Below are 25,631 nucleotides of genomic sequence, written 5' to 3'. Positions count from 1 at the left end.
GGTAGGCTGGTCCCAAGGCATGACTGAGCATGCACACGCTGGTCCCACAGGTTTTCAGCTGTGGAGTTTGGGAGCTGGGAGCTGGGAGCTCATTTGTTTCTGGCAGTTCAGTTCATATTTTCCACTTGAAGCCATCGCCTCCCTTCCTTCCAGGCTGAGAAACCAGAAGTCGACGGGAGGAGAGTGGAGAGGCTGGATCTCACAGCCCGCTTGGTCGGGGATTCCGCTGAGGATTTTGCATCCTGAATCGAAGCATGGAACCCTGGCGAGGACTCCACGGCCTCACGGTCCTGTGTTTCCTAATGCACGCCCGAGGTAAGAGGCTTCTGGCTTCGAGGGAGATCCCCACGTGGGATTAGAAAGGAGATTAAGAGAGATGGGTGGCTGAGAGGGGAGGGGGAAGACTGGCTGCTCCAATTTGGGATTTGGGAATTAGATCCACGAAGGCAGGTTGCTAGCTGATAGCACTTAGATATTCACCGTATTTTCTCAAACTGTGTGTCCCAAGCGTTTTAAAAAATGGCCTATTTAGTTCCATGAATTAAGCACAACTGGACGTGTGGGGAATGTAAATCATTTCCTTCTGATTGTAAAAATGAGTCCTGACCATTTCCATATGGCAAAAAGAGAGTTGAAATGACTTTACCCCATGGGACAGATTACTAGAGATTCCTTTGCCGGAAAGATTGCATTTGTTCAGATGTTTAAACCTTTTCATAAACACTGTCATTCCTTCTTGCAAATTAAAACCACCTGAAATGTTTACATCAAAAACTTCAACATGAACCTGCAGGCTGGCTGTCCCACACCCCAAGATCAGAGTTTTTAATGCCTTGTGAGAAACTCTAATGAACTCATAAAGTATAGGATTTGAATAACGACTGAGTACGTTTCTCTGGTCATTGTAATGTGGCGATTCCAGAGGATAGAACACTCAGGCGAATCTCAAGAGTGAGACACCATCATTCTCAGCAAACTGACACAAGAACAGAAAACCAAAAACCTCATGTTCTCACTCATAGGTGGGTGTGAACAATGAGAACACATGGGCACATCACACACCGGGGCCTGTCGGGGGTTGGGGAAATAGGGAAGGGCTAGTGGGGGGTGGGGAGATTGGGGAGGGGTAACAGGAGAAATACCTAATGTAGGTGGCGGGCAAATGGAGGCAGCAAACCACCAGGCAGGTGTGTACCTGTGTAACAATCCTGCAAGATCTGCACATGGACCCCAGAACTTAAAGTATAATAAAAAATGTTGTTTTTTTTTAAAAATTTACCTCTGGAAAAGAAAGAACAAGAGAGCCAATAAAAACTTTAGGGATTTGTTAAAAAAAAAAAAAAAAAAAAGAGAGAGAGAGAGAGAAAGAGAGAGAGAGAGAGAGAGGTATTTCTGTTAGGAATTAAAAGACATTCAGATGCTCCTGAGGCAGCACTTCCTGTTTATCCAAATCCGTTGAAGGATTTGGATGTCAGGAAGGTAGGAGTCTGTTGTTTATGGGCGGAGGCACTGCCGGGATCAATACATCCTCGTGTACATCGTCAGTGATCTGCATGAATAATTTTTTTATCATTCCTTGCTGTCTTGAGATCTCAGCTAGTAACTGGGCAACACAGCCATGCATTCATTAGTTTCTGTTTACAAGGAGACATTGAACAGTGAACCCAGCTTCCCAGAAAAGCACTTCCAAGAGCGTACTGTATTATCATTCACAGTAAGAGCCAAAGGTTAACCGTAGACCCTTGGGGAAGTCAACTTCTACAAAGTGTAGCATACATACAGCTCCCACCTTACGATGGCTCGACTGATAATGGTTCAATTTGAGATGTTTCGACTTTACAATAGTGCGAAACTGGTAGGCAGTCAGCAGAAACTGAAACTGTACTCTCAGTACCCATACAACTTTTTTTTGGTCAGACGGAATGTCACTCTGTTACCCAGGCTGGAGTGCAGTGGCACAATGTCAGTTCACTGCAACCTCGGCCTCCTGGGTTCAGGCGATTCTCCTGTCTCAGCCTCCCGAGGAGCTGGGATTACAGATACCGCCACCACACCCAGCTAATTTTTGTGTTTTTAGTAGAGACAGGGTTTCACCATGTTGGCCAGGCTGGTCGGGAACTCTTGACCTCAGGTAATCCACCCGCCTCAGCCTCCTAAAGTGCTCAGATTATAGATGTGAGCCACCACGCCCAGCCCATACAGCTATTCTCTTTTTCAGTTTCAGTATAAAATTCACTAAATTACATGAGAGATGCAACACCTCATTATAAAATAGAGTTTGTGCTAGATGATTTGTCCAACTCTTGGCTAATGGAAGTGTTCTGAGCACGTTCAAGGCAGGTGAGGCTAAGGTGTGGTGTTTGGAGGGCACTCGTATTAAATGCAGTTATGACGTAAGTTGTTTTCTTTTCTTCAATGTGTTTTAATTTTTTTGAGGGAGGGTCTCCACGCATCACGCAGACTGGAGTGTGGTGGCTCCATCGTAGCTGACTGCAGCCTTCACCCCAGGGGTTCAAACAAACCTCCCACCTCAGCCTCCAGAGTAGCTGGTACTATAGGCGTTTGCCACCACGTCTGACCAGATTTTTAAAATTTTTTGTAGAGACAGGATCTCACTAGCCTGACCAGATTTTAAAATTTTTTTTGTAGAGACAGGATCTCACTATCTTGTCCAGGCTGGTTTTGAACTTCTGAGCTCAAGCGATTCTCCTGCCTTTGCCTCCTCAAATCTTGAGATTACAAATATCAGCCACCACACCCTATCCTGTGCTGAATTCTTTGAATGACAGCAGCATTTCTCACACATGATGCGTGTTTATTAACTTAGTTGATTGTCCCTCAGCGCCCGATGACGGGAGTGCCGTGCTTGATGTCACTTTACAGATGGTGTATTAGTGAGCGTCCTCTAGAGGGACAGAACTAATGGAATCCATATATATACAGAGAGAGGGGGTTTTATTAAGTATTACCTCACGTGATCACAAGGTCCCACGATAGGCCGTCTGCAGGCTGAGGAGCAAGGAGAGCCAGGCCAGGTTCCAAACTGGTTAAGAACTTGGAGTCTGATGTTCAAGGGCTCATCCAGCACAGGAGAAAGATGTAGGCCAAGAGACTAGGCCAGTCTCTCTTTTGACATTTTCCTGCCTGCTTATATTGTAGCCACGCTGACAACTGATTAGATGTTGCCCACCCAGATTGCGCGTGGGTCCGCCCCTTCCAGTCCGCCATCCTAAACGTTAATCTCCTTTGGCACACACAGGATCAAGACTTCGCATCCTTCATTCCAATCCAGTTGACATTCAATATTAACCATCACAGATGGGTAAACTGAGGCACTGAGGATTTGGACGGGGGCAGCTGGCAGCCGAATCCGAGCTGTCTTGCATGTCTCTCTGGGAAGACCCCCGTGAGCATCCTATCCTGCTCTATCCCAAGCCTCGTCTTCTGAAAATCCGAATCATTCCTTCTCCAAGAGTTACAGGAAAGGGGTCCAGATCCAGACCACAAGGCAGGGTTCCTGGAACTTGCCCAAGAAAGAATTCAGGGTGAATTGTAAAGTGAGAACAACTTTGTTAGGAAAGTGAAGGAATAGATGGCTACTCCACAGCCAGAGCGGCCCCCAGGGCTGCTGGTGGACTGTTTCTATGGCTATTCATGATATGCCAAGCAAGGCATGCATGATTCATGCAGAATTCCTGACGTTGCCATGGTGTTTGCCACTGCCACGGCGTTGATGGGACTGTAACCGCGAGGACAACCAGAGGTCACTCGTCACTCTTGCTTTCGGTGGGTTTGGGGCAGCTTCTTCGCTACAACCTGTTTTATCAGCAAAGTCTTTAGGACCCGTGTCTTGTGCAGACCGTCAATCTCATCCTTCACCATCTGGGAATGCAGCCCGGTAGGTCTCAGCCTTATATGACTCAGCCCCTATTCAAGGTGGAGTCGCTCTGGTTCCAGTGCCTCTGACACAAGGAACGCCCCATAGGGAGGTTGCAGGAGGGACAGGATAGGAAGTGAGGTCTGGATCAGGGCACTTCTGTGTAAATGAGATGATGTGCACGCAGCAGCTGGGTGTGCTCTAGGTAATGAATTACATGCATAGATGACCCTGTTACATCTCCAGCCATCGCCAGCTAGAGACGGGGCACATTTGCAAGACTCCAGAAACATTCTGCAAGGCTGGTGGGAGGATTGCTACGAAGCACTTAAGGAAACAGAGTATTGAGAGTATTGATCAGGGTAAATAGTTAATGCGTGTGGGGCTTAATACCTAGATAATGAGTTGGCAGGTGCAGCTAACCGCCATGGCACGTGTCTACCTATGTAACAAGCCTTCACAGCCTGCACGTGTGTCCCGGAACTTAGTATAAAACAAAGAAAACAGAGTATTGTTAGTGGTTAATATACTGCAAAAAAATTATGATTACTAAATTAGCAATACAAAACAAGGTAATGACAATATGGCATATTTCTAATAAATAGAGGTTGACATTCTGGCAGCCCACATTTCCGTTGCCTTTAATTGGTATCTGCTGTCAAATCCAGAGGGGTATGAAGGAAAGTGACACACAGTCTGGTCTTCTAACAGCTGAGAAAACCAGAAGTCGAAATCCCAAAGGGCAGTGTATGAAATGTTATTCATTGAGGAGACAAAAAGAAAATTGTAGGGTTTGATAGAACAAATAGGTACTAGCGTTTGACGGATTCATAGGGTGACTTTCGTTTACAATAATCTATTGTATATTTCAAAACTGAACAATGAGAGTGGTTCTAATACGGAGAAAAGGCAAACGTTTAAGGTGGATGGATATCCCAGCTATGCTGATTTGATCTTTAGGAATTATATAAATGTATTAAACTATTACATGTACCCTGAAGCTATGTACATCTGTTACTCATCAATTAAAAAATAAATTAAAAGAAAGGGATATATGTCCAAGACAGCATCTTCCAAGTCTATTGTACATTATGATCAGATGTGAAGCCGGGGAGTTCCTTGATTCCCCTCACAGGATGTGTGGCACGAATTGGTTCATCTGTTCAACCACTGCCCACTGAAACCTCTTACGGGAGGCAGAGCTTTCAGGTGGGCAGATGCATCAGCTGGGCGAGTATTTTGAAATAGAACCAAGAAGATACATTTATATCTAACTCAGAGAGTATTTTTGAAATAGAACCAGTAAGATACATTTATATCTAACTCTGTATATACCTATATCTCTATTGGTCTTTCATCTGTCTCAGAAATCTACCTATCTGTTTATCATCTATCCATCTATCTCGTCATCTATCTGTCTGTTATCCATCTATTTATTCATCTATCTTTATCTCCAATACCTATCTTCAATATCTATCTCTGAGGCAGACAGATCGCTTGGGCCTAGGAGTTCGAGGCTGCGGTGAGCTGATTACATCACTACACTGCAGCCTCAGAGCAGAGCTAGACCTTGCCAGAAGGAGGAGGAGGAGAAGGAAGAGGAGGAGGAGAAGGAGAGAGAATTGCTTGAACCCAGGAGGTGGAGGTTGCAACGAGCTGAGATTGCACCATTGCACTCCAGCCTGGGCAATTGAGCGAGACTCTGCCTAAAGAAAAAACAAAATTCAGGGAGAGTATTGTTGAGGGCGTGGGCCAGGCACATGAAGTCGCTGAGATGAAACTGCCCAGATACCCATACCCTGGCTGTGTCCACTGAGCTAGGCCGTCGATGGCATGCCCACTTCGGCTGACTGCGTCCGGTGGGCACGTTTAAGTCTGTCGTGAGCGGAATCGGACCCTCCTTATTTTTACAAATGGAAGCCCGTAGGACCTCCGATCGTGACTGTGTTTGCAGACAGGGTCTTTAAAGAGGCGACTTAGGTAAAATGAGGTCACCAGGTGGGGCCCTGATCCAGCTGCACTATGGACCTTATGAAAAAACAACATGAGGACAGACATGCAGACAGGGACGCCCTCGTGGGGACTCAGGGAGAAGACGGCATCCACAAACCAAGGACAGAGGCCTCAGGAGGAGCCAGCTGGCCCACACCTTGATGTCGCCCTTCCAGCCTCCAGGCTTGTGGGAGAATCAGTGTCTGCTGTTTAAGCTGCCTGGCCTGTGGGACTTTGCTGCGGCACCCCAGCGGACACACACATTCCTATTCCAGTGAATGAGTTATCTCTGTTAAGGGCTGAGCTGTGCACCTCCGAAATTTACATATTGAAGGCCTAATCCCCAGGAGCTCGGAACGTGACTGTGTTTAGAGAGAGGGTCTCTAGACGGGCGAGAAGGGTACAATGAGGTCTTTAGAAAAAGAGGTGAAGACACAGACACACACTGAGGGACGACCCTGTAAAGACGCAGGGAGGAGACGGCGGCTCCAAGCCCAGGAGAGAGACCCCAGGAGAGAGACCCCAGGAGGAGCCAGCCCCGCCCACAGCTGCATCTCAGACCTCCTGCCTCCAGGGCCGTGGGAGAATCGAGGCAGCCAGTCTGTGGGATTTTATCGTAGCAACTCTGGGAAGCCATTGCCAAGTCTCTGTCCTGCAAAGTGAGATGTCTGGATCCGCAGCCTCAACATCCCCCGGGAGCTGATGAGAAGCACTGTGTCCTCGGCCTAGCCAGACCTGCTGAAGCGTAGTCCCTGTGTCACCCAGGTCCTGAGGGACCACGTGCACACGCCAGTCGGGGGAGACGGGATTGTCTGTGTAGACTCCCCTTGGCCCCTTGGAGCACTGGGCCTTCCTTCTGGGTGCGGGGGTGGGACCCTTTCTGGGATGGGCGTCTTAGGACACCCAAACCAGGCAGGTCAGGGAACTTCCCTATGGCCAGTCTTGATACAGACAGGATGGAGGGAAAGTTAGAGTCCTGTTTTTGGGTTTTGTGGCTGGCTTTGGGGGAAAGGCATTCTTGTTTCTAGAACCCGCCCGGGGGAAGAGAGATTCTAGTTCCTACAGTGGCTCAGGGAAGAATGGGACTCAGACACAGGAGGGCTGGAAAAGTTCTGAGAGAAACTTCTGTTTCTGAGGCCGCTGCTGAGGTCTGCAGTTGGGGTATGGTTTCCTGAGTCCAAACAACTCGTAGGTCTGAATCCAGGTAAAGAACGCGGCCGGTGGGGGGAAGGCCAGTGAGAAGCATCTTCGAATCCGGCAGGGGTGGAATTTGAACCCAGGAGGGGTTTGGTGCCTGCAGGCTACAGAAGAAGCCCTCCAAGCCGACATCTCGTGGTTTTGCTCTGGAGGGTCCCAAGGGCAGCTTTACCGGGGGCTTCCCTGTCCCGCGCGGCCTTCTCACCCACCTACAGGAGCCATTTAATCGACATCTCCAGGACGCCAGCCACCGAGGCCCAACGTCATAGACCCAGAACACGAGGATTTGATGGAAAGCCGCTGAGTTCACTCAAGGAAATCAGTGCAGCAAATCGGAAACACATCTCCTGTTCCTGCCCCGTCTTATGTTCCCAGTGGAAAATGAACCCCAGAAAAGCAAAAGCATCACGTGCGCCTCCTGACCTTGGAGCCAGACACCCCGAAGTCGGCGTGGTCCACCTGGATAGACCCGTGGTCAGTCCATGAGGAGCCCAGCCGTGCCTTTGCTGTAACTTGCCTGGAGAGGAGAGAGGACAGGGGGCCCTGCCAGTGAGATAGATTTCCTGCCTGGCGGGCAGCACTGGGGACTGTGTCTCAGTGCGCAGGCCGCCCGAAGCTGCCAGAGCCCGCCTGATTTATGTCACGAGGTCTGGGTGTGACCGACAGCGGCCTCGTGTGTGTGAGTCACACATGCAGCAACTTCTGGCCGCAGTGCAAGCCCTGAAACCTAGCAGAGCCCCAAACCACCCTCCTCCACTTCCTCTCTGTGACATCTCAAAGCTGAAGGAGCCTGCTCTGCCACCCGGCCCCCTGCTGCAGGGTGAGCAGAGCTGCCACCTGCCTGGTTTATGCAACCGTATTTCAGAGAGGAGCCGTTGGGACGGGAGAGAGATGACACCAAGGCACCTTTGGTGATTTAGGGAAATAGGAGGGAGCGGCCGGGCGCACAGACTGGAGGAGATTGTAAAGTGGTTGCTTAGCGGATGCCTGGAATTGCTGGGTTGGGCTGAGATACGACACAGTGAAAGATACTGGTCAACAGTGAACGGGGACTGGAGTCTAAATTCTCAGGGTGTGTCCATAGCCGAGATGCTGAACTCTGGGGTCCTAGACAGGTGTCTCCACTGGAACTGCTAACAGCCTTGGAGGGGAAATATCTCACAGATCCGAGAGGCTGACGTGGCTCGTGTCCTGCAGCCCAGTCTCAGCAGCTTGGACAGTGATGACCAAGACAGCTGGAGGAGGCCGGGCACGGTGGCTCACGCCTGTCATCCCAGCACTTTGGAAGGCAAAGGCAGGCAGATCACTTGGGGTCAGGAGTTCGAGACCAGCCTGGCCAACATGGTGAAACCCCGTCTCTACTAAAAATACAAAAGTTTGCTGGGCATGATGGTGCGTACAGTTGTAATGCCAGCTACTCAGGGGACTGAGGCAAGAGAATTGTTTGAACCCAGGAGGTGGAGGTTGCAGTGGGCCGAGATTGTGCCATTGCACTCTAGCCTGGGTGACAGAGCGAGACTCCATCTAAAAAAACAAACATACAAAAAGGAGAGAGCTGGAGGGAGCAAAGAAGAGCCGGGTTGTTCTTAAAGGTGAGCCTGCAGCGATCACTGGCAGCAGAGAACGTCATCTGAGAGGGATGTGTGGGCTCCCCAAGTTGAAAGGAAATGGCTGTGTGGGACCAGGGACAGCTGCTGTGTGCACTCCTGCCTGGGGATACACCCTCTGCTCCAGAGAGGCCCTCATTTCTTCCACAAGGAGCCGCAAAGCCTGTCCTGGTGGCATCTGTCTGGAGCCACGCCACAGGCTGTACAAATCTACGTTGTAGCCCTTGAACCTTCCTCCATAGCAAGCAACACCCAGGCAGACAGATTCCTGGGAGGGAGACAGACAGCAGAAGTGGGGGAGACCCAGCACCGATGGCTTGCCTGCTTCCCCCAGGCTTAGCCTCCTCCAGGGCTTAGTGTTTGAGCAAGAGGTTGTTCCCCCTGGACAGTTCTGCAAATTCTGACTGTGCTCCTGCCTTGCCCCAAACCTCCCAGAAGCCCAGCTTCTTCCTTTGGGAAATGTGCGTGCTGGTGATAGCAACATCCTCGGTGGGGTGCGGTGGGGGGGCGCAGATGCCTGGCATCACTGCAACAGAGCTCAGTGCATAGGAAGCGCTGATTCAGTGCCCTCCCACCCGCATCCTCTACCTCCTGATGAGTTCTCGGGACACAGTCGTTAGGTTAACTGCTTTTGGATCAGGTGGGAGCCTCAGCCTGTGCACACAGGTTGCTTCCCGACTCTGTATTTGTCAGTGTAGGCTGGCTGCTGTAACAAACAGCCCCCAAAGAATGAAAAGTTTATCTCTCGTTTGTGTTGCAGCCAGGTGAGGTGGCAAAGGTGTCCTCTGCTCCATACAGTCTCTCAAGGATCCAGGATCCTCATATTGTTCTGCTTCACCTTTTTCTAGGGCAGCCCCTCTCAACCTAGATTCTCTCTTTGTGTGTGTGTGAGAGAGAATGGGCGTGTGTGTGTTTATGTATGGGGGAAATGCCAGTCCTAAGCTGTGAGTGGAAGGATCCGGGAGAGAAGTCTATGTGTTCGGAGAGAGGCTTCCTTCAAAGTTCCCTGGCCATGAGCAGGAATAAAATAATGGCATGGGTTGCAATGTGGATGCAACTCAAAAGCCTCATGCTCAGTGAAAGAAGCCAGGCGCAAAATACCACATACTGTAGGATTCTATTTATATGAAATTTGCAGAACTGGCAATTCATGGAACAGGCAATCCAACAGAAGGTGGATTAGTGGTTGTCAGGGGCTGGGGAGGCAGCAGGGGAAGTGACTGCTGAATGGGGACAGGGATCTTCCTTTGGGTGAGAAGTATGTTCTGGGAGTAGATAGAGGTGGTGGTTGCATCTCCCGCGTAGCTCATGGTTAGTTGTAGTGCTCTGGCAACCCTGGGCTTGCAGGGGGCAGGAAGCGGCATGAGGTGGGGAACGAGGAAGATTCTGGCCTTTCCATCGTGGTGTGACTTATGTCCTGTTTGCTTTCAATAGGTCAAAGAGACTTTGACTTGGCAGATGCCCTTGATGACCCTGGTAAGTGCCAGTATTTCAAGGGAGTCTTCTCTTTTCAGTTTGGGTCTAACAGCATCAGCCGCATAGTTACTTTGCAGTTGGGTTGGGCCGGTGTTTGGAATTTCTTGGTGTTGAGATCTCTTTTCTTCACAGGAGATTGCAGATGCCTTGAGACAAACTTTTACACACTCTCTAAAAGTCTCAGACGCATTTCTTGGTAGGTCTGTGCTTCTGAAGCCTGTAGTTTAGAAGTATGCTAGTATTTTATTATTTATTTTATTGAGATGGGAGTCTTGCTCTGTTGCTCAGGCTGGAGTGCTGTGGTACAATCATAGCTTACCACACAGCCTTGACTTCCTGGCTCAAACAATCCTCCCACCTCAGCCTCCCAAGTAGCTGGAACTACAGGCGTGTGCTCCCATGCCCAGCTAAGTTTTTAAACTTTTTTGTAGAGATGGAATCTCACTATGTTGCCCAGGCTGGCCTCAAATTCCTGGGCTCAAGCAATCCTTCCACCTTGGTCTCTCAAAATGCTGGGATTACAGAGACACACCAGCATGCCCGGCTCAGTTACTGCTTTTCTTACACTTAAGTTCATATCTGTCATTGTCCCACACCCTGATCTGAATTTACGGCCCCCAGTCTAGCCTCCCAGAGCATACTTCTTCCCCATTCTCCTATCAGCTTCTCTGCTCACCTTCACTTACAGAGCTGCCACATCCACACGATACATGTTTGCTGAATGAATAAAGTCGTGAATGAAAGAAAGTGAGAAAAGCCATCATTCTAGAAGCTGCAAGGCTTTCTTCATCTTTTCTTTTGCCTCCGTCCCCGCCCTGCCTACTGTGCGGCTCTGTGGTGGCCCTAGAGACGCGGCTCACTCACTTGTCTTGGACGCTCTCAGCTACCGTGGCCATCCTGTGGGCATCCTCACAGCCCCAAGGGCAGATTGTTTTTGAATGGATTTTAAGGGTATTTCCTTGCTTTTTCCCCGGAATATACTGTGGAATTTGTGTCCATATCATTTAGTTTGTATTGTTTTATTTTTCATCAGGGTGTTAATGGCCTTTTTTAAATTTTTGAGATGGAGTCTCACACTGTCACCCAGGCTGGAGTGCAGTGGCGCCATCTTCTTTCACTGCAGCAACCTCCATCTCCCAGGGTCCAGTGATTCTCCTGCATCAGCCTCCCAAGTGGCTGGGACTACAGGCGCCTGACACCATACCCGGCTAATTTTTACTATATTTACTATATTGGCCAGGCTCATCTTGAACTCCTGACAGTGTGATCCGCCCATTTCGGCCTCCCAAACTGCTGGGATTACAGGCGTGAGCCACAGTGCCCAGCCCTTTCTTTGTGCTTCTGATGAATCTTCAATGCATATTGCATTTATTTTCTCTTTGTCCACAGAACCCACCAAGAAGCCAAACTCAGGTGAGTGACTCTTCGGCTGGGAGAAACTGAGGCAACGTCCTTGAACTGATGCTTATGGATGGATGCTTGAGAATGTTTTACAGAATTGTGGGGTGTGTTAAGGAGATGCAAGAACTGTACCAGATAATAGACATGAGAAGCAAAATGTGGTGATTAAGGAAATGCAAATCACAACCACACTGAAGCAGCACTGGGATGGCTAAAATCGAAAATCGAAAATAACAAGTGTCGGCAAGGATGTGAGGAAACTGGAATGCTTGTACATTGCTGGTGGGAGTCTAAAATGGTACAGCCACTGTGAACAAATACTTTCGTGGGTCCTTAAAACGTTCAATACAGAATTATTTTATGAATAAGCAATTCCACTCCTAGGTGTATACTCAAAATAACTGAAAACAGGTGTTCCAAGAAGAACTTGAACACAAATGTTCACAGCAGCACTATTCATTACAGCTAAAAGGTAGAAATAACTCACATGTTCATCAGCGGAAGGAATGGATAAACAAGATGCGGTCCACCCACACAAGGGAGTATTATTTAGCCTTGAAGAGGAATGAAGCACTGATAATTGCGACAAAGTGGTTCAACCTCAGAAACATTTTGCAAAGGGAAAGAAACCAGACACATGTAAGATCACATAGTGCATATTTTTATGAATATGAAATTTCAAGAATAGGCGAATCCCTAGGACCGGAAGTAGTGTTGTGACTGCCAGTAGCTGGAGGGGAAAGGGAGAGTGACTGCTTGATCAACTCCAGGTCTCCTTCCAGGGGAATGAAAGTGTTCTGGAAGTACACAGAGGTGATGGTTGCACAACGTTGTAAGTGTTCTAAATGCCCCTGGAGTGTTCACTTTTAGATGGTTAATTTATGTGTACATTTCACCTCATTTTATTTATTTATTTTTCAATTAAAAAGGGAACTTTTGTGTAATCCCAGCACTTTGGGAGGCCGAGGCGGGTGGATCACGAGGTCAAGAGATCGAGACCATCCTGACCAACATGGTGAAACCCCGTCTCTACTAAAAATACAAAAAATAAATTAGCTGGGCATGGTGGCGCGTGCCTGTCATCCCAGCTACTCAGGAGGCTGAGGCAGGAGAATTGCCTGAACCCAGGAGGCGGAGGTTGCGGTGAGCCGAGATCGCGCCATTGCACTCCAGCCTGGGTAACAAGAGCGAAACTTCATCTCAAAAAAAAAGAGGTAACTTTTGGTCCAGGGCAGTGGCTTATGCCTGTAATCCTAGCACTTGGGGACGCCAAGGTGGCAGATTACCTGAGGTCAGAAATTCAAGATCAACCTGGCCAACATGGCAAAACTCCATCTCTAATTAAATATACAAAAATTAGCCAGGCATGATGGCATGCGCCTGTGGTCTCAGCTACTCAGGAGACTGAGGCTGGAGAATCACTTGAACACAGGAGGTAGAGGTTGCAGTGAACCAAGATCATGCCACTGCACTCCAGCCTGAGTGACAGAGCGAGATCCTGTCTCAAAAGAAAAAAAAAAAAATGAAAGCCGTAGCTCAGAGACAGAGAAACTGAGCAATGCATAGGTTCAGAAGGGCTGGAAACAGAGTGACTAAATTGTGTCTTGGCATTTGAGAGAGCTTGCAGCCATAAAGCAATGAAAGAAGAAACCAAATTCTACGTAGGCAGGACTGAGCCAATTGACTCTTCTTGTGGCTGATATGTGATCAGCTGTCAACCTCATGCAATCCTTTGGCCCAGGCTGGAGTGCAGTGGTGCGATCTTGTCTCACCACAGCCTTCTCCTCCTGGGTTCAAGCAATTCTTGTGCCTCAGCTGGGACTACAGGCACGTGCCATCACGCCTGCCTAATTTTTGTATTTTTAGTAAAGATGGGGTTTCAACAAGTTGGCCAGGCTGGTCTCAAACTCCTGACCTCAGGTGACCTGCCTGCCTCGGCCTCCCAAAGTGCTGGGATTACAGGTGTGAGCCACCGCGTCTGGCCTCATGCAATACTTAAAAATAAACTGTAGGTGGATTAGAAACCTGAATGTAAAAGAAAACAGTTTTTTTTTTTTTTTTTTTTTTTTTTTGAAAAATAGAGGGAAATGTCTTAGAATCTCAGGGTTAGGAGGTTTTTGTTAGATAAGATTAAAAAAAAAAAAAAGCGTAGCCTCGCCGGTAATCCCAGCTACTCAGGAGGCTGAGGCATGAGAATCTCTTGAGCTCGGGAGGTGGAGTTTGCAGTGAGTGGAGATCGCGCCATTGGATCTACAGATGCGGAAATTCTGGTTAGAGAGCACAAATTGTGCATCCATAGCTCCTCTCCCAAAACAGAAGGATGACAGAAAATAAAAATAAAAAAAGAAAAGAAAAGAAAGAAAAGAAAAGAAAATGGAGGAGCGCGACTATGCGGCAACTGAGAGGGATGTGATCATTCCATTTGCTGCAAAGAAAAATTCAGAGAAGACGGAATCACACAGTTGACCAAAATGAATGAAACAAGCCCACTGTGGTGGGCAGCGGCGGTGCCCTGGGAGCCGAGAGACGGGGGGCGGTGCTGGTTTCAGACAAGATAGTTGCGCAGGAACTGGAAAGGGAAAAGGAGAATGGGTTGTGGGGACCCGGGGAGCTGCACTTCTGCCTGCGGAATCAGCCAGTGCCAACGAGTGAACGGTGGTGGGGGGGCAGGTGTAGGGTCCAGCCCGACGGGGCTCTGTGAGCCCCTCCCTGCTGGTTCGAAGATGAGAAATTGTAGAAATAAAAGGCACAAGACATGGGGATTGAGAAAACAGAGTTTGGGCCCAGGGGTCCACAGCTACCCAGATCGCGGAGACCAGCAGAGGCCCCAAATCCCGGGATGCCCTGCCTTTTATTGAGTTGCAAATCTGGGCACAGGGAAGGTACGACAATAGGGAGGGTGTGGTCTTGGTGGTCGGTGACTGGGGACAGGGTAAAATAGGGTGTGGGGTACAGGTGGGGGCTCAGGAATTTACGGCACCCCCAGTGAGGTAAGGAGCATAATGCATCAGCACCCTTTCCATATTTACCAAGAAAGAACTAAAACATGAAGATTTATGTCACTATTACTGATCATCTTTTCTAAGAAAAAGAGGAACCAGGGGCAGAAGCAGAACTTGAAAGTAGCCATGGAACGTGACCGCCGAAGCGCAGCACCGCACAGAGACAGCAAAGTCCCCGGGTGTCCGCGGGCCTCCCTGACAGCCGTCGGGCTTGCCACGAGAGCTTGGAGAAGCGGAGTTTTCTCCTGACTCCCCTGAGGAAGGCGACGTCGTGGCCATCTCGGACATCTCCTTCCCTCGCTGGCTGGACAGCAGGTGCTTTCACAGCGCGGACACTGTCCCACAGCGGAGGCGCCCTTCAGCAGCCCTTATGCGGGCGTGACAGACGACTTACTGCACCTTGCCTTAGGGTCATTCATTTCATGATGTCACCGCAGGTTCACACTTCCGACCTGAGAGGCATTAGTAAAAGAATTAAGATCACCTATAAATAACTCAGATCACATATGAAAAACTAACAACTACTAACTACTGTTCTAGTTCTAGTTACTTTCTTCTTCATTATTTATAGGGAAATAGGCGGAGGCCTTCTGCTCCCGCCTCTGCACTTCCAGGGTCTTTTCCCTACAGGCAGGGGGTTAGGAGCCTGCCCATGGTGATGGCGAAGCCCGGGGCGGGGGCCTGGTTGGTGGAGCAAGAGCAGCCGTCGGGAGAGAAGGAAAAGGCCCAAGCCTCCTTCAGGCTTGCTTCAGGACTCGGGGCAGGAGAGGAGATGCTGCTGGAGGATTCTGAGCAGGGGACGGCCTGGGTGGCAGCGGGGCAGAAGGAGAGCTGGACGGGGACGTGGTGACAGGCGACGCCGGCTCATCCAGGAAGGACGGCCAGGAGGGAGCGGAGGGAAAGGGGCATGCCGAGGTCCAGAGGCAGGAGCACCGGGAACATCCAGGGAAGGAGGGACGGGCAGGGGATTGGGAGACGGGGCACCCCGAGAGAGGGGTCCGGGCAGCAGGCAGACACCGCAGCCGGAGCTGCACCCCAGCTCACTGTCAGCCCTGGGAGGGCTTTGAGCAGAAGCAGGACAAGCGCCCACACCATGAGGCCACCCTGCCGCCGTCCTGGGCCCTGCACATGCCTCCTGCAGGCTGGGTGGCCGCCCACAAGGTCATTTAACGCCTGGTGCCTGTGGGCATCCTGCCAAGAGTTCGTTGGCATCGGAACGCTCTCCTGCCAAACCTGCCCCAGTGCCCCCAGCGCGGACCTGCTGTGAAGGGGAGCTCTGGAGAGCACGCGTGAGCAATGCCGTGTGCTCTGCCCACAGGTTACTTCAATGATGGGGACCGCAATGACGGACACTACCCGCCCAGGCCCAGGCCACCTGCAGGTAGGTGCTGAGCCTCTCCAGGCGGGACACGTGCATTTGCTCAGAGAGGGTGGTGAGGAGAGGGACGCCCAGTCCAGGGGCAAAGCTGGTCACGGGTGGACGATAGGCTGGTGCAGGGGCTGACGGAGAAGGCCCCGGGGCTGCATCAGTGGCGTCGCGGTCTGGGCTTCCGTCTGCCTCTCCAGGCTGGCGGACGGGCTGGAAACACAATGGACAGATTCAACTGGAGGCTCCACGGAAACACGGGTGGGCATTTCTGTTTAGACTCCGCATGCGGAAACGCGGCTGGCTGTGCCTCGACACGGCTCCACGCACGTGCGTGCTTAGCCACCTCCGTCTGCGTGTACACGAATGTCCACACATCTGTGTTTGTGTCTCTATATGCTTTTAAATATACATAAACACATTTACATATGCATGTATATGGCTTTTCCATGTGTGTACATACATGCTTTCGTATATATACACTACGTAGATACCTGTGTTTTCATATATGTATATTCCTGACCTTATATATATGCTTATATATATCTTTCCATATGTACATGTCTTATATGTGTTTATTTATCTTTATGATTATACGCACATATATGCTTTTTATATATTTATGTATCTATATGTATTTTAATATATCTTTATTTTTTAATATGTTTATGTGTGTTTTAAAATACATATGCATTTTATGTACATTTTTATATTTTATGTGTGTTATATAAATATGTCTTTACATATATAATTAAACATATGCCTTTATGTATATCATTATATGTGTACATATATACCTTTATTTATATATGCTTTTATATATGTATGTGTATATCTTTATATGTTAGTATGTCTTTATATATGTACACATATACCTTTATGTGCATATACTTTCACATGTTATATATATATACACATAACTTTATATATACCTGTGTATATATCTTTATGTAGGTATATGTCTTTCTGTATGTATATAAATATCTTTATATATCTATATACAACTTTTATATATGTATAAATATCATATAAGTATATATTTTATATGATATGTGTGCATATGCATACTTTATTTTCTTTATTTTCTTTTCCTGATATGAAGTCTTGCTCTGTTGCCCAGGCTGGAGTGCAGTGGCCCAATCTCGGCTCACTGCAACCTCCGCCTCCCTGGTTCAAGTGATTCTCCTGCCTCAGCCTTCTGAGTAGCTGGGATTACGGGCGCCTGCCACCACGCCTGGCTAATTTTTGTATTTTTAGTAGAGATGGAGTTTCACCATGTTGGCCAGGCTGGTCTCAAACACCTGACATTGTGATCCACCCGCCTTGGCGTCCCAAAGTGCTGGGATTACAGGCGTGAGCCACTGCGCCCAGTCCCCTATTGTCTTAAAAGTCACAAGACAGGCATGGATTCTGTCTGCTGCAGCTGTTATGGGGTGAATTATGTCTCCTGGCAAATTCATACGATGCAGTCCTGACCCCAGGTTTCCTCAGAATGTGGCTGTCTTTGGAGATGGGACCTTCGCGGAGGAGATTAAGATAAAATGAGGTCACTAGGGTGGGTGGTGATCCAAAAGGACTGCTGTCCTAGTAAGAGCGGGTGAGGACACAGACACACACAGAGGAAGGACCCCGTGAGGACACAGGGAGAAGCCGGCGTCTCCAAGCCCAGGAGAGAGGCCTCAGGAATAAGCCCCGGAATGAATGCAGTCGGAGGTTCTGTGAGTGTGACTGGAGGAGGGGAAGCTCACAGAGGAAGTCATTTTGGGGGCAGGACGGGCTGACCTCACAGTGAGGGGCCAAGAGACGTCCTGAACCAAGCCACGGACGCGGCTCCTGAGCTCCGGGCACTGTCTTCTGCCCTGGAAACCCACTCCTCTGTCCGGCCTCCAGGCTTCCATAATCCCCACAGCTGTTTCATTTTAGAGGCCTCGAAAGACAGTCTAGACCGGGCATCGTGGCTCACACCTGTAATCCCAGCACTTTCTGAGGCCGATGCGGGCGGATCACCTGAAGTCAGGAGTTCAAGACCAGCCTGACCAACACGGTAAAACCCTGTCTCTACCTGAAACTACAAAAATTACACAGGCATGGTGCTGTGCACCTGTAACCCCAGCTACTCTGGAGGTTAAGGTAGGAGAATCGCCTGAACCTGGGAGGAGGAGGTGGCAGGCAGCTGAGATTGCACCATTGCCCTCCAGCCTGGGCAACAGAGCAAGACTCTGTCTCAGAAAAAAAAGGAAAAAGTAGAATCCAGGCAGAACATGGTGGTCCACGCCTGCAGTCCCAGCTATACTCAGGAGGCTGAGGCAAGAGAATTACTTGAGCCCAGGAGGTGGAGGCTGCAGCGAGCTATGATTGCACCAGTGCACTGCAGCCTGAGCAGACAGTAAGAACCAGTCTCTAGAGAAAGACAAAGGCATAGAGAAAGAAACTATTCGGAGAAGTGACAAACCAGTCATTCTCGGTCCAGATTTCCAGTGTTCTGATGTCTGTGCTGCACAAGGACTTTGAGAACAACATGGATGGCTTTTCTGTGAATTTACGTAATTTCATCTTGACCCAAGGTGGGTGAGCACTTGCCAGGTACTGGGAGTGCCAGGTACAGGAGTATAAAATGGGTACAGAAAATAAAATTTCTAGCCCAGCAACAAAAACGTCCTGGAGATACAGACTCACGTTGTGCAAAGAGCTTGCATCAATTAGTTCATTTTGGCTGCTTCAATAGGGTCAAGGGACATTTAAGCTGGGACAGGAGGGATGAGCTAATGCTTTTCGAGGTGACAAGTGGGGTCTTCAAATCTTTAGGGAGTGTGTAAAGTGATGGACAGGGAACAGGAAGGAGGTCATGGCAGAAAGAATGTCATCTGCAACAGTCCTGGGGCAGTGCTGGACAAGGTGGCTCACTCCTGTAATCCCAGCACTTTGGGAGGCCGAGGCAGGTGGATCAGCTGAGGTAAGGAGTTTGAGATCAGCTTGACCAACATAATGAAACCTATTTCTACTAAAAATAGAAAAATTAGCTGGGCATGGTGGTAGACGCCTGTAATCACAGCTACTCGGGAGGCTGAGGTAGGAGAATGGCTTGAATTCAGGAGGCAGAAGTTGCGGTGAGCCGAGATCTTGCCACTGCATTGCAGCCTGGGCGAAAGAGCAAGACTCCATCTTAAAAATAAAAATAAAAAAGAGAACAGTCTCTGGGAGACAAAGCTCATAGTAAACTTCACAAACGTGCAAAAGTCATTGCAAAAGTTTTAAGAAATTTAAATGAAGCCGGGCTCAGTGTGGCTCATCCCTAGGCTTTTAGCCCTTTCGGATGACAGGACAGGAAGATTGCTTGAGGCCAGGGATTTGAGACCAGCCTGGGCAACATAGCAAGATCCTGTCTCCACAAAAATTAACAAAATTAGCTAAACATGGTGCTGTGCACCTGTAGTCTGAGCTGCATGGGCGGCTGAGGTGGGAGGATCGTCTGAGTCCAGGAGGTCGAGGCTGCGGGGAGCTATGATCGCCTCACTGCACTCCAGCCTGGACCACAGAGCACGACCCTGTCTCAAACCAAGAACCAAACAAGTTCAAATGAAAGGGTGTGAACCAGCAAGATGGACATATGACATACTAGCAAAGGGTCAGATGCTGTCATCCTCATATTGGTGACTGACTTTTATAACAGTGGTGGCATTTGTAATAGCCCTCAACGGGGAAACGTCAACAGAAGACTTTCTGCCCTGTTAATCTCAGAGATCCGCAGATCCCTTGCTGGAAGCACCAGTGGGGTAAGCTGAGAGCACACAGTGAGAGCGTTTTTTAATTGTAAGCCCTGAAATAGCGTTGTGAATGTCGTCTATATGATTAATAAGCTCTGTAAAAGGGATGGGCAGTGACATCTTTTCTGTTTTGGCATTCTTATTTATAGGTGGGGTAGCTATCTGAAATATGTCATTAGGTTTCTAAAACCATCCTGCTGTTTTCCAACAGTTATCTACCCAACGCTGAAGCCACGCCCTCAGCCCCAGCCTGGTAATTCTGGCAACAGTGGAGGTAATGAGTATTATTTATTTATTTATTTATTTTAGTATTTTATTTTCTTATTAACTTTGGAGACAGGGTCTCGCCCTTTTGCCCCCGCTGGCGTGAAGTGATGTGATCGCAGCCTCGGTCTCCTGGATTCAAGTGATCTTCCTCCCTCAGCCTTTCAAGTAGCTGGGACTACAGATACATACCACCATACACACCTCTTTTTAATTTTTTTTTTTTTCAGAGACAGGATCTCGCTATGTTGTCCAGGCTAGTCTTGAACTCCTGGCCTCAAACAATACTCTCCCTCAGCCTCCCAAAATGCCGCGATTACAAGCTATTGTGGCCCAGCCTGGTAATAAGTATTAAGACAATTTTATAAGAGTTTTGGGCCAGGCACCGTGGCTCAAGCGTGTAATCCCAGCACTTTGGGAAGACAAGGCAGGCAGATCACTTGAGGTCAGGAATTCGACAGCAGCCTGGAAAACACGGTGAAACTGAAATACAAAACGTAGCCAGGGAAGATGGTGTACACCTGTACTTGACAGGCTGAGACAGGCGAAGCTCTTGAACCTGGTAGGTGGAATTCTGTCAGAGCTGCAGTGAGCTGAGATCATGCCATTGCACTCCAGCCCGGGCAACAGAGTGAGACTCCATCTCAAAAATAAATTAAAATGAAAATTAAAAAGCTGTTTTGGTAACATCCCTGTTTTTATTATTGTTTTGAGACAGGGACTTACTGGGTTGCCCAGGCTAAAACGCAGTGGCGGGATCACAGCTCACTGCAGCCTCCACCTCCTGGGCTCAAGCAATCCTCCCACCTCAGCCTCCTGAGTAGCTGGGACTACAGGCAAACACCACCCCACCTGGCTAATTTTTCCTTTGTGGTTATTGTTGTTTGTTTGTGTGTTTAGGGACAGGGTCTCGCTATGTTGCCCAGGCTGGTCACCAACTCCTGGCCTTAAGGGATCCTCCTGCTTTGACCTCGCAAAGTGCTGGGGTTACCAACATGAGCCACTGTGCACAGCCCTAGGAAACAGCCTTTTAAGCCAAGTGCAATGCCTCTTGCACTGCCCAGAACATTTGTGCATACTACCAGGACTTCAGCTTCACAGGCCCGTGCCACTGCACGATCCCATTAGAGGAACTCGCTCGCCCGTAGGCAGTCCCAAAGGCTGGAGAGTCCTCGCTGAGGGAGCGTTCCTGCTAAAACAAAGCACAAGCACCCTGCCTTTTGCATTTTATACATTTTCTTTTCTTTTTCTTTCTCTCTCTTTGTTTCTTTTTCTTTCTTTCTTTCTTTTTCTTTCTCTCTCTCTCTCTCTCTTTCTTTCTTTTTTGAACAGAGTTTCTGTGCTACTCAGGCTGAAATGTGGTGTGATCATAGCTCACTGCAGCCTCCAGTTCCTGGGTTCAAGTGATTCCCCCACCTGAGCCTACTACAGACAGGTCTGCAGGGGAAAGCCACCACACTCCGCTCATTGTTTTGTAGAGACGCGGGATCTTACCGTTTTGTCCTGGCTGGTCTCCAACCCTGGCACCAAGCAATCCTCCGGACTCCACCGCCCAACAAGCTGCGCCTACAGGCGTGAGCCACGCAGCTGCCTGGCCTTTCATGTGTTTCAGAAACCCACTCAGCATTTTCCTACCCCAGAGTGACGGTGGTGCACATGAGCATGGATTTCTCATAGACGCGCAGAGACCTGATTACTTCTCTAGGCGCCGATCTTGAAGAGGGGAGGCAGAGTTCAAGGCTTAATTAGGGGTCCAGGACGCATATGAGGAAGGTCTCCTTGGCTCTCATTTGAGCCTGAAGTAGCTGAGTCCATGGCAGAGGCCGTCAGAGGGCGGAGGCCCAGGTGAATGCCGCAGTGGGACATTTGTGAGGGCCGCAAAGGACGTTGTAGGAAATGAGGGTTGCCGGCGGCCTTGGGTGTTGAGACAGCTCTCAGGCGGAGTCTCAGGGCTCTGGGATCTTCTCCGTCTTGCTCGTACCTCTTTGTTTTTTGGGGAGGAAGCAGATAGGTCTCGTGTCGGGGCAGCAAGGAGCAGGAAGAAATGGATGAAACCAAGTCTACTGGGGTGGGCAGCGGCGGTGCCCTGGATGCCAAGAGAGACAGAGGGATGGTGCAGGTTCCAGACAAAATAGCGAGCAGGAACTTGAAAGGGAAAAGGGGAGTATGTTGTGGGGACCTGCAGAGCTGGAATTCTGCCTGGGGAATCGGCCAGTGCCAGCGCCGGGGGTAGGGGTGGGCAGGGCGTTAGGAGCCTGCCCATGGTGATGGCGAAGCCCGGGGCGGGGGCCTGGTTGGTGGAGCAAGAGCAGCCGTCGGGAGAGAAGGAAAAGGCCCAAGCCTCCTTCAGGCTTGCTTCAGGACTCGGGGCAGCAGAGGAGATGCTGCTGGAGGATTCTGAGCAGGGGACGGCCTGGGTGGCAGCGGGGCAGAAGGAGAGCTGGACGGGGACGTGGTGACAGGCGACGCCGGCTCATCCAGGAAGGACGGCCAGGAGGGAGCGGAGGGAAAGGGGCATGCCGAGGTCCAGAGGCAGGAGCACCGGGAACATCCAGGGAAGGAGGGACGGGCAGGGGATTGGGAGACGGGGCACCCCGAGAGAGGGGTCCGGGCAGCAGGCAGACACCGCAGCCGGAGCTGCACCCCAGCTCACTGTCAGCCCTGGGAGGGCTTTGAGCAGAAGCAGGACAAGCGCCCACACCATGAGGCCACCCTGCCGCCGTCCTGGGCCCTGCACATGCCTCCTGCAGGCTGGGTGGCCGCCCACAAGGTCATTTAACGCCTGGTGCCTGTGGGCATCCTGCCAAGAGTTCGTTGGCATCGGAACGCTCTCCTGCCAAACCTGCCCCAGTGCCCCCAGCGCGGACCTGCTGTGAAGGGGAGCTCTGGAGAGCACGCGTGAGCAATGCCGTGTGCTCTGCCCACAGGTTACTTCAATGATGGGGACCGCAATGACGGACACTACCCGCCCAGGCCCAGGCCACCTGCAGGTAGGTGCTGAGCCTCTCCAGGTGGGACACGTGCATTTGCTCAGAGAGGGTGGTGAGGAGAGGGACGCCCAGTCCAGGGGCAAAGCTGGTCACGGGTGGACGATAGGCTGGTGCAGGGGCTGACGGAGAAGGCCCCGGGGCTGCATCAGTGGCGTCGCGGTCTGGGCTTCCGTCTGCCTCTCCAGGCTGGCGGACGGGCTGGAAACACAATGGACAGATTCAACTGGAGGCTCCACGGAAACACGGGTGGGCATTTCTGTTTAGACTCCGCATGCGGAAACGCGGCTGGCTGTGCCTCGACACGGCTCCACGCACGTGCGTGCTTAGCCACCTCCGTCTGCGTGTACACGAATGTCCACACATCTGTGTTTGTGTCTCTATATGCTTTTAAATATACATAAACCCATTTACCTACGCATGTATATGGCTTTTTTATGTTTTTATATATGTATATTTCTGACTTTATATACATGCTTATATATCTTTATACAGGTACATGTTTTATATTTGTGTATGTCTGTGTATTTATATACCAATATAGGCTTTTGTATATAATTATGTATCTATATGTATATCTTTTAATATATCTTTATATATTTTTAATATATCTTTATGTGTATCTTTGAATACATATACATTTTTATATTTTATGTGTATGTTATATAAATACACATCTTTACATATATAATTACATATATCCCTTTACTTATACATATCTTTATATATGTACATATATACCTTTATGTATATATGCTTTTATATGTGTATGTGTATATTTATATATTCACTTTTATATATGCACATGTATGTATCTTTATATGTGTGTATTTCTTTATGTGCACTTACGCCTTTTTGTGTATATACCTTTATTTACATTATACATATATATACACACAACTTTATATATACGTGTGTATGTATCTTTATGTAGGTATATAAATGTCTTTATATATGTATACAAATATCTTTATATATCTATATACAACTTTTCTATAGGTATAAACACGTATGTATATATTTTATTTGTGTGTATATGCATATTTTATTTTATTTCTTTTTTTTTTTTTTGACCTGAAGTCTTGCTCTGTCGCCCAGGCTGGAATACAGTGGCACAGTCTCTACTCACTTCAACCTCTGCCTCTCAGGTTCAAATGATTCTCTTGTCTCAGCCTCCCGAGTAGCTGAGATGACAGACACCCGCCACCATGCCTGGCTAATTTTTGTATTTTTAGTAGAGATAGGGTTTCACCACATTGGCCAGGCTGGTCTCGAACTTGTGGCCTCAAGTGATCCACCCACTTTGGCCTCCCAAAGTGCTGGGATTACAGGTATGAGCCACCACACCTGGTCTATATGTATATCTTTTCATATATCTTTATGTATATCTTTATATATGTATCTATTTCATATACATTTTTATATTATATGTGTACATTATATAAATACATATTTTATATATATATAAGTATATACCTTTATTTATATATATCTGTATATATGTACATATATACCTTTATGTATATGTGCTTTTATACATGTATGTGTATGTCTATTTATACACTTCTATATATACAAACGTATGTGTCTTTATGTGTATCAATATCTTTATATACAGATATATTTATATATCTGTATATAACTTTTATGTGTAAATATCTTATATAAGTATATATTTTATGTGTATATATGCATTCTTTATACATGCATACATTTGTTAATATCTTGTCATATATGTATGTGTATATAGCTTACATGTTTCTATATTATTACATACACATATATACCTTCATATATGTATGTACACTTTTTTATATATGTGTATATATGTCCCTTTGTATATGTGTATATATACTTTTAGGTATATGTGTGTGTGTGTGTGTGTGTGTGTATATATACACCTTTATATGTGTACATATATCTTTATGCACACAGACATAAGAAAAACCTTCTGTAATTGGAGGTGAATGTCTACCAAGAATCTTTCATGTGGAAATGCAAGCATGGACAATAGGAGGGAGAGATGCATGCACCACTGGGCTGAAGAGTGTGACGTTTGAGGCTTTAGTTTCAAGCACGTGAGGTTTCCGGTGTGTTTAGTTCTGCAGCTTTATTTTAGAAGACATAAGGGACTCTTCCTAGATATTTTGCAAAGCTGGACACCCTGATTGCATCCAGTCATCTGTTCTGCCACGTTTACTTGCAGCAAATAAGGAGTATTGTCTTGGAATTTATTACATTAACAATCAGGAATAAACTAAAAATAACTAGTTCTTTTTGAAAAGAGAAACTAAGATATTTATGATTGAGGCCATCTTCTGGAAGGTCCTTCTAATCCTGCCTCGGTGGGGCTCTTCTCATACCGCTTTCTCCGCAGAAAGAGGGTGAGCCTGCAGGAATTTAGAGTTCCCAGGGTAAATGTTTGTTCTGTGATGGCAAAGTGTGTTTTCTAGCTAGAGCTCAGTGTTGGCTTGAGTTTTCCCACAGGGACGAGGAAGCTTTGGTGGGGCCTCCCTTGACTCTCCCCGCTGCTGATCACTCTTTGGAGCTCTCTTGGGAATGACAGAGTCACACGACTTGTCATTCCCAATGAGCTGGACAGACCAACCCCTGCAGGACATTCCATGCTTGGACACCTAAACATCCTTCAACTCTACCTTCTCTGTCTAACAGGAGGCGGTGGCAGTGGCTATTCTGG

The 25,631-nt window shown here is 48.4% G+C and overlaps 1 protein-coding gene across 1 annotated transcript; it reads left to right on the top strand.

The window, feature by feature from the left end:
* XG (Xg glycoprotein (Xg blood group)) lies at positions 1-25,337 on the top strand. Its single transcript, XM_074392415.1, has 8 exons — positions 1-315; positions 10,108-10,149; positions 11,539-11,562; positions 15,871-15,933; positions 19,894-19,956; positions 22,874-22,936; positions 23,122-23,279; positions 25,311-25,337. The coding sequence occupies exons 1-8, from the start codon at positions 255-257 to the stop codon at positions 25,335-25,337; spliced, it is 501 nt and encodes a 166-aa protein (XP_074248516.1). The 5' UTR covers positions 1-254.
* Positions 25,338-25,631: the final 294 nt, after the last annotated feature.

Source organism: Saimiri boliviensis, chromosome Y, assembly GCF_048565385.1.
Source record: "Saimiri boliviensis isolate mSaiBol1 chromosome Y, mSaiBol1.pri, whole genome shotgun sequence".
NCBI lineage: Eukaryota > Metazoa > Chordata > Mammalia > Primates > Cebidae > Saimiri > Saimiri boliviensis.
The sequence above is the reverse complement of the archived record's forward strand: the minus strand, read 5'-3'. Positions and strand labels throughout refer to the sequence as shown.

Excerpts from the sequence above, each read along its gene's own strand:
- XG (XM_074392415.1), top strand. The coding sequence starts at position 255 with ATGGAACCCTGGCGAGGACTCCACGGCCTCACGGTCCTGTGTTTCCTA. Across the intron at positions 316-10,107 it reads TTTCCTAATGCACGCCCGAG|GTCAAAGAGACTTTGACTTG; the intron begins GTAAGAGGCTTC and ends TGCTTTCAATAG. Across the intron at positions 22,937-23,121 it reads CAGGCCCAGGCCACCTGCAG|GCTGGCGGACGGGCTGGAAA; the intron begins GTAGGTGCTGAG and ends CTGCCTCTCCAG.